Source organism: Peromyscus leucopus, chromosome 2, assembly GCF_004664715.2.
Source record: "Peromyscus leucopus breed LL Stock chromosome 2, UCI_PerLeu_2.1, whole genome shotgun sequence".
Lineage (NCBI taxonomy): Eukaryota > Metazoa > Chordata > Mammalia > Rodentia > Cricetidae > Peromyscus > Peromyscus leucopus.
In genome coordinates this window covers 123489297-123506799 of record NC_051064.1, presented here as the reverse complement: position 1 = coordinate 123506799, position 17503 = coordinate 123489297, and the positions used below count along the sequence as shown (strand labels likewise).

The window sequence follows — 17503 nt, the reverse complement described above, 5'->3', positions numbered from 1 at the left end:
CTCTGTGTTCATGCTAGGCAAGCATTCTATCTGTTAATGCTACATCCTAACCAAAATTTTGTTTTCGGCCTTTTGCTTGTTTGGTTTTTGTTATTTGTTTGGTGGTTGGTTTGATTTCTTTTTATTTTTTTATTATTAGGCGAGTGTGTGTGATGTATGTGCGTGTCTGTCTTGTTTCCTCCAGCTTGTCCTCACATCTTCCGTCATCATGATATGCTAAGAACTAGGAAAGTATCATAGGCATGAGCCTGGTCATCTAATCATTGTCCTTGGTCTCCTTGAGTCAGGATAGCTTTCAGTTTTTCTTTAGCTTCATGTCTTCGGTCCATCTGATGGCACTGGTCAGCTCTTTTCTTCACCGTCCCCCAATTTGAGCTTGGTTTCTCACAATTAGTCTGGTGACACCTTCTGCACTGCATTGCATCAGGATAATCAACCTGAGTTGTTATCGGTGGTGGGAACTTTGACCGTTGAATTAAGATTGTATTTGTCTTATTATTTCTCTTTCCACACTACTCTGCCTTTCCACTCCAGTAATAAGACAGCATCTGGTCAAACTCCTTAGAAATGAGTTAACAAAACGGTCCTTCACTGAATGGAAGAGGAATTAGAGCCTTACATCCTGGAAGGATGGATGACGGCAGGATGGAGGGATGGCTTGCAGGAAAACAAATATAGGACTGTGGTACTGGGAGGTGACATATGCCTGAAACCCCAGCACTCTGGAGGCTGAAGCAGGAGGATCGTGAATTTGAGGCTATCCTGGGTGAAAGTGAGATTCTGTCCTAAAAACACACCAGCACGTGAGGATGGTTAGCACAGAGCCTGATGATCTGAGTTCAAGCCCAGACACAGCGAAAGAAGAGAACAACTCCCACAAGGTGTCCACAGACGCATCCCCACCTGACCCTATACCTGCTCTGTGGCACATTCGTAAGCACACGCGCACACACACACACACACACACACACACACACACACACACTACAAATTAAAAATCTAGAAAGAGCCGGACGGTGATGTTGCACACCTTTAATCCCAGCACTCAGGAGGCAGAAGCAGGAGGATCTCTGTGAGTTCAAGGCCAGCATGGTTTACAGATCATGTTCCAGGACAGCTGTGTGTGTGTGTGTGTGTGTGTGTGTGTGTGTGTGTGTGTGTGTGTGTGTGTGTGTGTGTATGTGTGTATGTGTGTGTAAATTCTAGAAAAGAAAGCTCTTCCCAGAGCTCTGGTCAAGATGGTGCTGCAGAAAGACAAGAAGCCTGGGAGATCAACTAGGAGTTTTGATTTGGTCCCTGCTCCTCCAGCAGAAGGTGGAATGTTGAGCAGTTTCTATGGGAGAAGATTAAAGTCAGTGGAAAACTGGAAATCTGGGAAATGCTGTTCTCAATGAAGGCCTGAAGAATAAAATCACAGTTGTTTCTAAGAAACAGTTCTCTAAAAGGCATCTGAAATACCTTACCAAGAAATGCTTAAAAAGAATCTTGGCATCTGACAAGGAGACTATGACCTTCATTATTTCCAGGTCAGCCAAGATGAAGCTGGGTGAGCGTCTGAGGACTATTTGGCCTTTGTTCTTTAATAAAATGCGAGTATGCTACAGAAAGAAACCTAAAAACAGACTTCAATTATCAGTGAATCAAAATCATTGTACTCTAAAAAAATTCTAGGGGAAAAATATCTAATTCATTCAGCCACGCAGACCAACGCTGCAGAACCCAGGCTTCCTCTGACCCACCCTCCCTTCCCTGTCTAAACCCCAAACCTCACAGCATGGCCTTTAAGGACCTCAACAATCCGTTCCTAGGGTCCGTGTTGTTAGTTTCACCTCCTACGACAGTCCCTCAAGAATCCTCTGTGCGGAAGGGTGCCTGCCGTTCCTGAAGTGTGAAGGACATGTGCTTCTAAGGAGACAGGAGACAATGCAATGCCTTTGGTATGCTGGTTTCTTTTTAAAAATAATTTTTGATTTACTTATTCTAGGTTATGAGTGTTTTGCATGTACGTTTGTACGTGCCCATGTATGCCGGTGCAGGAGGAGGTCAGAAGAGGGCACTGGGTCCTCTGGAGCTGGAGTTCCAGATGGTGTGAACCATCTCTGACATGTCACTGAAGGAGCAGGGCAGTGCCTCAGCTCAAGCTCAATCTCCAGCCTCATCTGTTCTCCCCGCTGTGGTTTCCCATCAGCCAGTAGTCACTTCTCCTTTCTAACATGAGGGGCTCCCTGCCAGCAGCAAAAAGTGACCATATATGCAGAACCTACACAGAATAAACTGTATTTAATATGGAAGTAAACCAAGTAACCTAGAAACCATTATCTAAACGCCGCCCCCTCTGTCTCCCCATGAGTCAAAAACATTTGAAATTTCCTTCTTGGCCTCTTGTCACGTTATTTTAAAGACTAGCTGCTGGTAGTGATAAAAACCCTCTGGATAGGCCCTGTCTCTCTCCTGGTTAACAGGTCTTTGTGCCTTTTTTATCTCAGTCCTGTGAAGCCACTACGAGGCACCAGCCCATCTCTCCTTTCATGCCCTGCCCCCATGCCGCCCAGATCTCCCTAGAGCACTATCAGACAGACAGTCCTTTAGTACAAAACATTGTTCCTAAATTATGTCCCAAAGCAGACAAAAAGAACACAGAGTTCCACATCTATTAGCTGACAGAGAGCCTGCTGACTAGTCAGTGTGCCAAAAGCCGCCTGCCTCTCTCCTGTAGCTTTGGGAAAACACAAAGAGAACTGTGCTCCTATGTCTGATAATGCTTCCCTCCAGGACTCAAAGAATTAGGGCATCAGAGACATTGCCTCTCCATAAACCCAAACAGAACGAGTTGTCTCCTCTTAGCACACACCCGGTAGTCTCCACTTTCAGGCAGGCAGTGCACATGGTCAGCAAGCGCCTTCAGGTTCCGCAGTCCCTGAAGGCGATGCACTTCATCTTGGATCTGCATGCCAAGATGACAACCCAGACTGAAAGGAAGACCTTCAGTATTATCTTCCTGCACTGGATCAGACTCTACAAACGAGTTTGAAGAGCCAGATCCAATTTCCAGGTGTGCAGATGTCTTGCGGTATGATCTCTAGGTGGCTCTTTAATCTTTCTGTACCTCACTCAGTTTTCCATCCTGGAAAGCAAGGATTATATTACTGGCTTCCCCTTGAATTCGGACTCTTACTGTTGCATGAGAATATTTATGTTTCTATACATTGAGAAACAATCAGGATTTGGAAAAATAGGACTATCAGTACAAAGGGTCGCTTCTGTCAGAGCCATACAGAAATGCACAGGAGAACCCAGAAGGAATCCCTAAGACAGTGATCCCTCAAAGAGTCACTCTGACACCCCACTCCACAAACCACAGGCTTAAACCAGAGCGAAGCAGGACCTTCGGATGCTAGATGTTCAAGTCATTGTTTATCGGGCTCGCAAGACAAAAGCCCCACTTCAGACCTGTAGTCCTTACCAGTATTGTTATTTCACCTCAGTACTTAACTTTAGCATTCACTTCTTTTCCCCCCTCCCCCCCTTCCTTCTTTCTGCCCAGGCTGGCCTCATACTCATGGGAATCCTCCTGCCTCAGCTCAAGTACAAGTATTTAATGGCATGAGCTGTGCCATTAAAATACTTATTCAATGTTTATCAAAAAAGTCTTCCCTAGAAAAGTTACTTGTAAAAGGCTGCCATGGAATGACCCTGCCTCAGTTAGGATTACTACTACTGTGATAAACATCATGACCAAAAGCAACCTGGAAAGAAAGGGTTTATTTCATCTTATAACTCTCATGTACATTCTCTGTCACTGTGGCAAGTCAAAACAGGAACCTGTAGGCAGGAACTGATGCAGAAGCCATGGAGGAGTGCAGCTTATTACCTTGTTCAGCCTGCTTTCTTATAGCACCTGAGACAACCAACCCTCAGATGGCCCAGCGAGCTAGGCCCTCCCTCACCAATCTAGAAAAGCACCTCAGGCCAATCTGGTGGGAGTATTTTTTGAATGGAGGTTCCTTTGTCCCAAATGACTCTAGCTTATATTGTCAAGTTAACCAAAAATTACCCAGGACAGTCCCTATGGTTAAGTTAGGACAAAGGGTAACAAAAGTATGACATGCAAGACAATGAAGACAAAGAGACAAAGACAAAGACAATGAAGCTCTAGCTCAGAAAAGTGCACAGGCTGAGCTCAATCTCTAGTACCACCCACAAGAAGGGGCGGGGCAGGAGGGGTGGCTGGAGAGATTAAGAGACTGACTGCTCTTCCAGAGGTCCTGAGTTCAGTTCCCAGAACCCACATGGTGGTTCACAGCCATCTATGAGATCTGATGCCCCTCTTCTTGAATGCAGTCATACACACAGACAGAGCACTATATACATAAGTAAATAAATCTTTAAAAAAAAAAAAAAAAGGAAGAGAAAAAGAGAGAGAAAAAAGAAGAGAAGGAAGGAAGGAAGGAAGGAAGGAAGGAAGGAAGGAAGGAAGGAAGGAAAAGTCTAGCCAAATTCAGTAGCACATAATCTCAGCTCTTCAGACACCTCTAGGAGTTAAAGGAAGAAAGATTATGGGAATGAAGACAGTCTGGGTAATGAGACCCCGAGGAAGGAGAGAGGAAGGGAGGGAGGTCGGCCTGAGACAGTGTTTGGCAAGGGCTGGGGAAAAGGCTCCGTGAGCACAAGTGCTTTGCCCTGCAAGCATGAGGACCTCAGTTCAGATCCCAGCAACCGATGAAAGGCCAGCGAGGCAATACACATCTCTATCTCTGCAGACAGGTAGGCTCCCAGGCTGTCAGTCTAGCAAATACCAGTAAGCTCCAGGTTCTGGGAAAGACTGTCTCAAAAAATAAAGGGGGTCAGAGAGGTGGCTCAGTGGTTAAAAACATTTGCTGCTCTTACAGAGGACCTGGGTTTGGTTCCCAGCATCCACAAGGTGGCTCAAATTGTCTCCAACTCTAGTCCTAGGGGATCCAGTGCCCTCTTCTGGCCTTAACAGGCACTGCATGCACATGGTGCACTTACATACAGGCAAAACACTCACACATTAAAAAAATATATACAAATCCTTAATATAATAATTAATAGCCTAGAGGTAGTGGTGCATGCTTTTAATTCCAGCAGCTGGGAGGCAGAGGCAGGCAGATCTCTGAGTTCAAGGCCAACCTGGTCTACAGAGCAAGTTTCTGGCCAGCCTGGGCTACACAGAGAAACCCTATCTTGAAAAACAAAAGCTAGAAAGCAACAAAGAAAGATGCCTGACATCAGTCTGTGAATGTGTGTGTGCACACGCTCAAATGTGTGTGCACAACCTGTGCTTATGTGAGACACAGTTTTACAATTTTGTTTAGTTACTGGCATATTTCTGAATATAAACATTCAAAGAGCACACCTAAATGGAATATGAAAATTCAAAAGTAATAGTCACAGGGACTACAGTCTAGCTACTTGGGATGCTGAGGTGGAGGATCACTTGAGTCTATGAATTCGAAACCAGCCTGGATAATACAACCAGACCCCATCTCAAACCATAAACAAATAAAAATAAATTAAAACTCCACTTGGAAACTTGAAAAGCCTTTCTAATTATCACTCTCCACTCGCCTCCCTTTCATCTGTGGCTGTTAACAACAAGGAGGTTTCCAGCACTGTCTGGGCTCCCCACAGACTGAGTCTCTCCTTTGTCTCAGTAAACATTCATCTTGGGTACCAACTTGATGCTAAATTCCATTTTGTGGCTATACCAAGTTTTAGCCCCTAACAGCACATGCAGTCTGCTCAATACTCCATTTGACATTCATCACCATTATCCATATTATGAATCAATATCTCTCTCTCTCTCTCTCTCTCTCTCTCTCTCTCTCTCTCTCTCTTTTTCTTTTTTTGGTGAGTTTTAAAAAATTCTACTTATGGGGGAGGAGAGTTCACACATGCCCCAGAATCTGTATGGAGGTCATCGGACAACTTTCAGAAGTCAGTTCTCTCTCTTACCACCATGCTGGTGCCAGGGACCAAACTCAGGGCCTCAAGCTTAGCGACAAGCACCGTTACTGAACCACCTCACTGGCCCTGTTGTCTGTTCTTTGAGACAGGATCTCAAGTAGCCCTCACTATACAGCTGGAAATGACTTGAATTTCTGGTCCTTCTGCTTCTGCTTCCTAAGTGTCGTTACAATTTGTATACTGCCTAACCAGGTTTCCTATTATGAATCTTAAGGTACATTTTAGCTCCTGATCAAAATGTAGCATACTGCCGTGAGAGATGAGTGGCATACAGGTTAGGAACCATTCTCTGTGACTAAATCCTACAGCTCCTGACTAATCTAAAGAGGAAAATCACTAGACATGTAAAACAGAGAACTGTGCTTAGTTCTTGGACATAGTTCCTGAACTACTAAATAATGTCTACTTTATGTTACTTACTGTGAAGATTTAAAAAGAGTATTAAGGGACTTGAGAGGTGCCACATCAGTTGAGAACACTTACTGCTTTAGGAGAAGATGAGTTCAGGTCTCAGCACCCACGCTGTGGCTCACAACCACCTGTAACTCCAGCTCTGGGGAACCTGACGCCTTCTTCTTGCTTCCATGGGCATCCCCACACATGAAGCATTCACACAACTATTATACATAAATTGAAAAAAATTGTTTAAATTTTTAGAGTATAAGGCCTAGGGGCTGGAGAGAAGGCTCAGTGGTTAACAGCACTGGCTGCTCTTGCAGAGGACCTGGCCTTGATTCCCACATCCACATGTGGTTCACAGCCATCTGTCACTCCAGACCTAAGGGATCCAATGCCCTCTTCTGCTCTCCACAGACACTAGGCACGAAAGTGGTATACAAATATGCATGCAGGCAAAACACCTATACACATAAAATCATAATAATAATTTTAATTTTTTGAAGAGTATAAAGCCACAGGGCAGTGGTAGCACCGGCCTTTAATCTCAGCATTTGGGAGGCAGACAGGCGGATCTCTGAATTTGAGACCAGACTAGTTTACAGAGGGAGTTCTAGGACAGCCAGAGCTACACAGAGAAACCCTGTCTTGAAAAAACAAAAATAAATAAATAAGAGTATAAAGCCAGATGTGGTAGCACATACCTATAACCCCAGCATTTAGGAGGAGGAGTCAGGAAGATGAGTTCAAGATCATCCTCTGGGCTCTCCAGTTACATACCGAGCTTGAAGGCAGCCTGGGCTCCGTGACACCTTGTCTTCAAAAAGACATCTTGTTTATGTATTTATAAAATATATTCTGCTAAAGCATTGAAAGGAAGCATCTCCATGGATTGGAGAGATGGCTCAAAGGTTAAGAACACTTGCTCTAGCAGAGGAGCCAAGCTCAGTTCCCAGCAACCAAACTGTGGCTCACAATCATTTATTATTCCAGTTCCAGGGGATCCAATGCCCTCTTCTGGCCTCTGGAGGGCACTGCACACACATGGTGCACATACACATACGCAAGCAAACACACATAAAATAAACATACATATATGCATGCATACATAAAATAAAAATATTTTTTTAAGTACTAACTCTATTTGAGAAGCTGAGGCAAGAGGATTATGAGTTCGGGGCCAGCCTGGACTATACAGGGAGAAGACTTTGTTTCATAAAAAATAAAACAACCACAAAAAGCATCCCCTCCTTCCAGGCTGGAAAATGAGCTCCAATTGTAACAGAGCACAATGGTGAGCAAAGACAGAAACGAAGAACTGGGTGTGACTGTGCATACTCAGTCAATAGGACATAGATATTTTATTGCATATTTGCACTTGAAAGTAAAAAAATCAAAGATCAGTGTTCTCCAATTGGGACCAAGGGGAAATGTTATAAACATCCAAAATTAAACACAGTCTAAAATTAAACACAGTTCAGAAAGATCAAAAATCTTCTATGTTTTTCATATATTAATAATCCTCAAGGATAAAGGAAATTTAATCCTCACATTCTAGTCACAAACATACAATTCTGAATGTGCCTGCAAGCACCCAAGAGCCAGAAGAGGCCACGGTGAATGGAATACAAGGGTCTGAGAGAACGACCAGAAAAGAACCTACAGCCTCCCCTTCCCCACAGCAGAACCCAGAAAACACTGAGGCTGCGGAAACCAACGGCTCCCACTTGCCTCTCCTCTAGGCAGCACCAAATGGAGCCTGCCAGAGCCAGAGGATCGGAGAAATTCACCTTTCAGCTCAGCACAGCAGCGCCAGCCAAGTCACTCCATAAATGAGTGCTTTCTCGAGCTTAGGCAGAGACCTTTCAGTGGACAGGAGTCAGTAACTGGTCAACGAGCTGAGAAAAATGGACTTAACTGCTCAGCTCTCAACAAGACATCTGTATCAAGCCCCACAAGGCTCAGGGAACATCAAGGGGTGGAGGTGGGGCAGAAAAACAGTTATGAGCTGAAGGATGGGGCTCCATAGACACAGTTCAGTTAAGAGCACTGGCTACTCTTTCAGAGGACCCAGGTTTGATTCTCGGCACCCACGTTGTGGCTCACAACTGTCTGTAACTCCAGCTCCAAGGGATCTGATTCCCACTTATGGCCTCCACAGATACTGCGTGCATGTGGTGTGCAGACATACATGCAGGCAAAACACTCACACACATAAAAGGAAAAGAAAGGAGGGAGGGAAAGAGGGAGGGAGGGGGGGAGGGGAAGGAGAGGGGAGGGAGGAAGAAAGGAACTGGAAGATGGCAAAGAATGCTCTATGCTGTCTTCTGAACATGACATGGCTATTGCAACCATGGACTCAGAGTACCTGTGGTCACCTCCACAGACCAAGGCAGTCAAATGCCACTGTGGATGGTGGAGAAACTCTAGCTGAGGTGATAATAGCAAGTGATGGCTACTGGGGGGAGGGGAGTAATTTGGGATTGTGACCACTGGTGGGTTGTTCATACAGGCGGCACTAATTGGACTCAGTGGGTGATTTAAAAAAAAAAAAAAAAAAGAGGCCCTGAATGTGGGAGGTCAGTGCTGGAAAGACCCAGGAGGCGCCGAGTGGGAATTGGGAATGTAGCGGAGTTTTGAGATAGTCTGTCTCGGGAACAAACAGCATGGTGAACAGCAGCTAAGCAAGGACACCCAAGGCTGTCCTCTGGCCCCCACATACATGTGCACATGTACACAGGCACCCACACACACATAGCACACACACAACAGATGTGCTATTGGGGGTTAGGAGTGTAGCTAAATGGTCATGTAACTGTCCTAGCATGCCCTAGGTTTGATTCTTAGCACCACAAGGAAAAGAAGTACCATTTGAATGAAATATTTTGTAATATACGAAAGGTCTCCCACATTGCCAGCAGTATACAAGGCAGGGTCCTGATGTCCTCGTCTACAACGACAAAGAACTCTCACTTACCCTACTACAGCAGAGCTGTGAGTAAATGACCATTCCTGAGAATACAGCACTGCAGAGAAGAACCCTCAGCACCAGAACCCACTTTAAGTAATTCATCTTAATTACTTAAAAGTTAACGGAAGGTTAAATGATTGGCCAGAGCCAGGCGGATCTCTGTGAGGCCAGCCCGGTCTACAGAGTGAGATCCAGGACAGCCAGGACTGCTTCACAGAGAAACCCTGTCTCAAAAAAAAAAAAAGATTAGCCAGGCATGGTGGCTCATGCTTGTAATTCCAGCACTCCAGAGGCTGAGGCAGGAGGATTGCTACAAGTTTGAAGCCTGTCTGGGCTACAGAATAAGCTCCCATCTCAAGAAAATAACAAAACAAACAAACAAACAAAAAATCACTTAAAACACGTGTTTGACAGGTACTAGGTCTGATACATGAGGGATGATTTCTGAGAAAGGTCTCAGCAAAGCCATGGAACAAGCTGGATGTTTACGAAGAGGCAGGATGACCCAATCCAAGAGTCCTGGAGCACGCTCCTGTCTACAGCACTGCCCAATGTATGCTAACAGACTTCACCTTGGACGCCCTGTAAAATCCTCCTGGCTCTGAATCCTGCATCACACTATTCCTTCTGCCTCAACTAGGCCATCTCCACTAATGCTTCACCAGCCCAGAACCACAGAACACAAGGACTAGAGTGGTTTTTAGATATCACAGTGCAGCTCCATCTTACTGAAGCCCTGGGCAATCGAGTCTCCAAGGTATCTGGGCACAGAACTAAAACTCAACACACCTGAATTTCTTCATATGCTCCTCCCAACCATTATGCACACTGCTTATAAATCAGTGTTCCTACCACACTGCTCTTACCTGTATTCATCGCCCGATCCAGAAGACTCTGGCTCGGCCCTGTTGACGTCTCTTCACTGCCCTACATACTTTCCAACCATTCTGTCTTTTGTGTTCCTTCCTATTACATGCCTTCCCTTTTTTCTTAGTTTTCTTTTCTTTTTTCCTTTTTTGGTTTTCGAGACAGGGCTTCCCTGTAACATTTTCCTATTTTTCAAACCTTCCTTTTATTTTATCTTGGTTTTTTTTTGAGACAAGGTCTCACTATGTAGTCCTGGCTGGTCTGGAACTTCCTCTGTAGACCACAATGACTCCCCCACTTACGGCAGTTCTCTTGCCTCAACTTGCTAAGAGCAAAGATTACCATGGATGCCACCCTGCCCCACTTCAAGCTCTTCTTTAAAATTTGTATTTACTTATTCGTTTCTTTTTATTTTCTGAATTTGTGTGTGTATGTGTGTATGAGTGCATGAGTGTGTGCAGACACACGTTGAGGCCAGAGGTCAACGGCAGGCAGGCTCCTCAATTGCTCTCTACCTTACGTTTTGAGACAGGGTTTCTCACTGAACCCAGCGTTCACCAGCTGACTAAACTAGCTGGCCAGCAAGCTCTGGGGATCCTCCAGTCTTGCAGCCCCTGTGCTAGGGTTACAGATATGTGGTACCATACCTGGCTTCTTCATATGGGTCCCGGGGATCTGACCTCAAGTCCTCACCCTTGTGTAGCAGACATTTTGCTGACCAAGTTGCCTCCCCAGCCTTGGCACTTCGTTAACGACTTTCCATGCCCTTCGCTGATTTCTCCCTTCCCAAGAATTCTATAGCATGTAATAGTTTACCATGAAATCTAGCACTTGTAGTCTATTCTCCTGGACCTGCCCACCTGCAAATGCTCTGTAAATAGCTCTGTTCACTTATTAGCTGTGCCTTGTGTCATGTTTACCCAGACTTAACATTCCCCCGATAGAAGGAATATGGTCTTATCTGCACACACAAAAAATAACAGCTGCCATATTTTTTCACTATTACCATATTTTTAACACTTGTCATAAGTTGTATTAAGTCCTTCACATATTGTACTTCATTTAATCATCCAATGTTGTTACTGATATTCTTCCTATTTTAGAAAAGAGGAAGCAAAAGCCTCTTTGTTCAAGTCAGCCTGAAGTTGGGAAAAATGAAGCTGAGATTCAAGCTAAATTCTATCCCCCAAAGCTGGCACAAAGCAGGCTGCAAACAATACGTGTTGCATTATCCCACCACTTAGTTTATGCTGGTCTTACCATCGTCAAATGAAATAAAGAGGGTAGAAACCATGCCAGGAGCCTGAGGAGGTAGACTGGGGTAAGGAACTACCTTTTTGATTAGTGCCCATCGGTTGAGGTTCAGTGACTGTGTAAGTTCAACACCTTTGAACATACCCAACAGCTTTTGTAATCCTTCTCACACTCACCCCAAAAGTCACCTACTCTGCAACACACATGCTCCCACATGAGATGAATGCTACAACCCTTCTGCACCTACTATCTCAAAGAGGACAAAAGGGTTAAAAAAAAAAATTCCTCAGCTTCAGCCAACATTTATCACAATTGTTGACCTTTTTCAGAGCTGGCCACCCTGCTCTCCAGTGTTAACACTCAAACGTCTCACTCACTAATCACTTCAGCCTTGTGATTGAGGGAAATGGCATTTCCTCCACTTCACAAATAAAATAATGTTCAAATAAAAGGCACTGTTAATCTGAAGTCACGCGGCCAATGGCTGCCTCTGACGGCACATTCTGGGTCGTCTGACTATTCTGCTGCCCAGGAAGACACTCACAGGTGGCATCTGATTTATCTTGGTCTCACTGGGCTAGAATTAAAATTATGGCAAAAGTTCCGGAATAATTTTCATTTATTGAAATTCACCGGATACATGTCAACCTTATACGTTCAAACACCTCTCCTCCACTCATGTGCAAAGTGCCACGCACAAGGTCGCTTCACCTTCCCAAGCCCCAACATTTTAATCCTTAAACAAAACTATTGGTAGTATCTATTCAAACAGTAATAGCCTGAGAAGTGATCACAAGATACAGTCGGCACTGTCTACCATTGGATGGGTGCCTGGCAGGTGTGGGTTCCTTTCATCTGCATCCCCACAAGCCTCGGGGTTCACCCACTGCAGCCACGCGACAGGGTGTCGAGGAGTCCAGAGGCCAGCAGGCGACCTCCAGGGTTCCCAGGCCCTGGGCCAAGCACGCTGTCATACCTGCATGGAGTCGGCGCTGACGATCTCGCCGCCGAGCCGCTGGCCCAGCTGCAGAGCCAGGGTGGACTTGCCAGTGCCCGTGGCCCCGAGAATCACTACAAGTGGCAGCGTTCGCTGCAGGCCCCGGAACCCCGAGCTCCCAGGAACCGCTCGTGCAGCCGCCGCCGCCGCCGCCATCTTGGAGGGAATTGCGCCTGCGCCGAAGCAGCTGTCCCCATGGCAACACTCAGTGCGCCGGCGCGGATCTCCGGCTCCGGAGGGAGGGTACAAAGGAGGAGGGAACTGTGGGACAAAGGTACCAAGCTTGCGAGGTTTATGACGTAACCGCCTTCCACTAGCCGGGATCGACTCAACCATTTGCTTTCTCAAAAGAGAGATGGCAGGCCGTCTAAAATATTTCTGTCTACATTGTGTCCAGGCGCCCAATTCGTTTTCTTCGTAGCATTAATTCCAGTATAAAACTGCGTAACTGGCCTAGGGTTTATTGCTCGAGTTCTGCTACAGGCTGTTAGTTTCACAAAGACAAGGGGCAAATTATGACTAGATTATTGCTGTATCATCCATGCCTAGTAGAGACAATAACGATTGAGTGGACAGAGAAAAACGACTTGCCTACTTATGTTGGAGCGAGTAAGCTCAGAGACCGGCATTCTTCAAAGTCAGACCTGTCCTGTTTTCAGGCAAGGGCATGGCTCTGATGTTTTCATTCCACAGTCCTTCAGACACAATCAGAAAGCAGGACAAAACTTTCCATCGGCATTGCCAAAGCTGTCAAGAGATAGGCTAAGAACAAAAGAACAAGCCGTGAACAACAACCCACAAAATTAGAAGAGGAAATGGGAAACAAAACAAAACAAAACAGAAAGGATAAAGCAGATTTAAGTGAGGAAAAGAAAAATTAGAGCCAAAGATGACCAAAATTCAGAAGATTGCACACAAACCCTTTAAGAGATGGTTTTAGGGGGTCCAGTGAGATGGCTCAGCAGATGAAGGTGCCCGCTGCCAAATCTGATGACCTGAGTTCAATCCCCAGGATCCACGTGATGGAATGAGAGAACTGATGCTCACCTCTGTGTACACAGACAGACAGACACAAGCAGACAGACACACAAAATGAATTTTTAAATCAATAAAGAATGCCTGTGGACTCAGACAAACCTGGATCCAAATCCCAGCTCTCAGACTTACCAGCTGTGTGACCTTCCATGAACATCACTTTTTTCCCTCTTTGTCTGAAAATTGAACCCAGGGCCCCCTGCATGCTAAACATGCACTCTAGCACTGAGCATACCTCCAGCCCCTTCCTTCACCTCTTAGCCTCACCGATTCCATCTTTCAATTCCTCTGAGGATTGCCATAAGGGAAAAGTGAAATGATGTCTGGAAAGCGCTTGCTACAAATGCCCTGGCACATAACCGCCACCATTTGTGGAACAGTTTGTTTGTATTATTATAATTGTACAATCCCATCTGCCTCCCCAGAGAAGTAACAGCAGAAACCTACGGGCAGAGAATGTTTCAATAATGTGTAAAGATATTGAATACCCTGTCTGTAGTAGTTCTGCCCAACCTCTATCTAGTTAGGCAGTTCAAGGGGTCTGAGGATGCGGGTTAGTGGGTAGAGCATTTGCCAGGTAAGCATGAGGCTCTGGGTTCAGTCAGCATGTGGGACGGGGAGGGGGGGACATGAATGCTTTTTCTCTGAGGCTGCTTCTGTCTAGCTCCCAGGTAAAACCAGAATTCCTTGTGTCAAAATAGTGTCCCCCCGAGAAATCCAGAGCATATGACTGGCCTGCCTAAAATGACTGCCATGATATTTTTCAGTCGCTTGAATCTCTTTAGGCAAAATGGCTACTCTTGCAGAGCTAGGCTAAACCGTGTAGCTACATATATTGTTTGGGAGAGCTCCCGTTCCTAGTTCTTGGTCCCTAGTACCTCCTTTACTCAATCCAGGCTATTTTGATGAAAAGCCTTGTTCTCTCTAATTTGTGGTGCCCGCCTGGGGCTGGGTTTAAAATGGAGCTGTGTGGCCACATATTGGCAGACACTCTCACATGATGGTTGTTAACTGTAGAGCCTTTGCCTGGAGACTTTCAGAGGGTATGGTTACCATGACAACCACCAGAAAGATGGCCGGCCGGAGGAATGATGCACATAAAGAGAAAGGGGAGGCTGATTTCGTGATGACAGTCTGCCGACGACAGACGATGTTCACTCACAAACGGGCCAGCCCGTCCCAGTCATGACCAGGTGACTGTTACCAGAGGAAGAGAGAAACAGGAGGGTGGAATTTACCACCGAGAGACCAGAAGAGGAAGAGGCTGGTTACCAAGGCAACTGGAGAGAAAGGAATGAAAAAAAAATAGGGCTTCACCACAGCAGCAGAAAATTGCTCCTAGCCAAGCAACACGGGGCTGTTGCTATAGAAACAAGGAGAACAGGGATCCTGTAGACCATGGGGAGAATTATCACTGAAATGCTGAGCAGCCAAGACTCCTAAATCAGAATGGAGCCTGTGGTCCAAAACAAATGAGGAGCAGTGAGAAAAAGCACAGCGCCGCCGTTGTTTCCATTCACTGCGTTTCTGCTGGTCCTACGGAAAGAAAAGAAGGGCATTACCACCCCCTCCCCCTTTTTATTTGTGGTTCTACTGTAGTGATCTTCTGAACTCTGAATTACACTAAAGACAGTTCCTGAAAGATATCCTGTAATTCGAAATTCTAATCAGAGGCATTGTGTTCAAGGGAAAACTAGGAAATGGAAGTCTATGACCAGGAGTTGATAAATGCTTCTGAGACAGCAGCAGCATAAAGCCTTCGAACAGGAAGCATTGCAGAGTAATAAGGAAATAAAAGAAGGCACATGGGGAGTCGGGAGAGCTGTTTGTACTCGAGCCCAGGTATTGAGCTTGACCCCTCTCTTCCATGAGACCAGATGGGAAGAAACTCACTCTGTTCCGAAAGGAGGCTCCAGAGAAAAGAATATGTACATCACTTGAAGTGTATGTACTACCCCAGGAAGAAAGGCTGCTGCAGAAGCCCACCTCTAACATACTTCATGTATCAGGATCAGACTACAGCAAACAAAGAAGTCTTAGAGGGTTTTTGTTTGCTTGCTTGCTTGCTCATGTGGTGCTGGAGAACAAACCCAGTGGGTTCGTGTTTTCTGGGAAGGCACTCCATCACCAGACTAAACCCTCAGCCGGGAAATCCTATTTCTGTTTGCTTATTTCTGAAGCAGATTCTCTCTACTTAGCCAAGGATGGCCCTCCACCATCCTCCTACCTCTGCCTCCCAAGCACTGGCATTAGAAGCATGAGCACCATGGCAGGCTTTCAGAGATCGTAATTTTAAATTGGGGTTGGTGGCACATGCTAATAATCCCAGTGACTGGAAGTCTGAGACAAGAGAACTGTCATCAGTCTGAGGCTAACCTGGACTACATAACAAGTACCAAACCAGCTAGGTCTGCCTAGCAAGATGTGGTTTGGGCACTCATCCCTGTCCAAAAACGGAAATCCTAGTTTTAAAGGCAAAAATGCCAAAATAGGTTGAGTTCAGAAGAGTAAGTTAGAAACATAAGAATTAGCTGGGCGGTGGTGGTACACCTTTAGTCCCAGTACTCGGGAGACTGAGGCAGGTAGATCTCTGTGAATTCGAAGTCAGCCTGGTCTACAGAGCAAGTTCCAGGACAGGCTCCAAAGCTACACAGAGAAACCCTGTCTTGAAAAACAAAAACCAAAGGAAAAAAAAAAAAAAAAAAAGAAAGAAACATAAGAATTAGGTTCTAGGGGTTGGAGAGATGGCTCAGTGGTTAAGAGCATTGGCTGCTCTTCTAGAGGGCCCAGGTTCAATTCCCAGCACCCACATCGCAGCTCACAATGGTCTGTAACTCCAGTTCCAGGGGAACAAACAGACATACATGCATGCAGGCAAAACACCAATCACATATAAATAAGTAAAGCATAAAAAAAAAAAAAAAAAAAAAAAAAAAAGAGGTTCTGGGAACACCCAGGCTACTTGGAGGGTAGTGATTCCTTCCTACCCTTCTGAAATACCAAGGACAGCCAGCCACCTAATTTTCACAGTGTGTGTGTGTGTGTGTGTGTGTGTGTGTGTGTGTGTGTGTGTATACCATTCTCACCTTCCTTAAAAAATCAAAGACTGGTACATAGGGTAGGGTGGGCATGGGGAAATGGCAGAAAGAAGGGGAAGGGGAGGGAGAGGAGGAATCTAGGAGATGATCTCATGAATGTTCATTGCATTGTCTCCAGTTCTCTTATAGTTTTGATGGGGGGGGAGTGGGTGTGGGTGTGGGTGTGTGGTGCACATATATGTGTGCAGGTGCACAAGAACATCTGTGGAGGCCAGAGACCGACCTCAGATGTCTTCCTTAGTTACTCTCCAGCATATTTCTTGAGAGTCTCTCATTGAACCCGAGGCCCACTAGACTGGCCAGCAAGCCCCGGACTCCCCCTGTGTCTGTTGGCATTACAGGTGCAAACCACCATGCTCGGCTTTTTATGCAGGTGCTGGGAATCTGAACTCAGGTCCTTGTGTTTGCACAGCAAACACCTTCCTGATCGAACCATCTCCCCAGCCCCCAAATAATCGATGTGTTTATAATTTTGTGGGGTGGCGCGGGGGAGGGGGGCAGTATAAGAAGGCAAAAGATGAAGCCAGTAGAGTAGAGGGCTCATCCATCTAAAGCAGATCATGTAGAAGATGTAAATATTTAAGGTAGAATTCCGGAGGATACTGTGGTGTTCAGAGCAGAGCAGAAAGACCTGGGGTCTTCCAGGTAGAAAGCTGGGTCAAAAGCAAACACACCGGGTGGTGGTGGCGCACGCCTGTAAGCCCAGCACTTGGGAGGCAGAGACAGGCAGATCTCTGTGAGAGCAGGCCAGCCAGGACTACACAGGGAGACCCTGTCTCAAAAAAAAAAATAAAAGTGGGGGGAACACTAGCTTTTTGATACAACCCAAGTTACCCTGCAACTCAATCCTACACATCCCAAAGAAAAACATATTTCCTCAGGGAAATATTTCGTAAT

General features: G+C 45.7%; 1 protein-coding gene and 1 pseudogene across 2 annotated transcripts in view; one reads left to right on the top strand and one right to left on the bottom strand.

Moving 5' to 3' along the window:
* Trit1 (tRNA isopentenyltransferase 1) overlaps positions 1-12658 on the bottom strand; it is a 47040-nt gene extending 34382 nt beyond the window's left edge. Inside the window, exon 1 of one of the 2 annotated variants that reach the window (XR_003732869.2) lies at positions 12453-12658. Coding sequence is in view for 1 of the 2 variants with exons in the window: in XM_028854480.2 (XP_028710313.1) it covers positions 12453-12629 (177 nt within the window). In the remaining variant the exon portion in view is untranslated. The remainder of the gene's footprint in view (positions 1-12452) is intronic. The other variant, XM_028854480.2, reaches the window with a different exon arrangement.
* Positions 1171-3031, top strand: LOC114681151 (annotated as a pseudogene).
* Positions 12659-17503: the final 4845 nt, after the last annotated feature.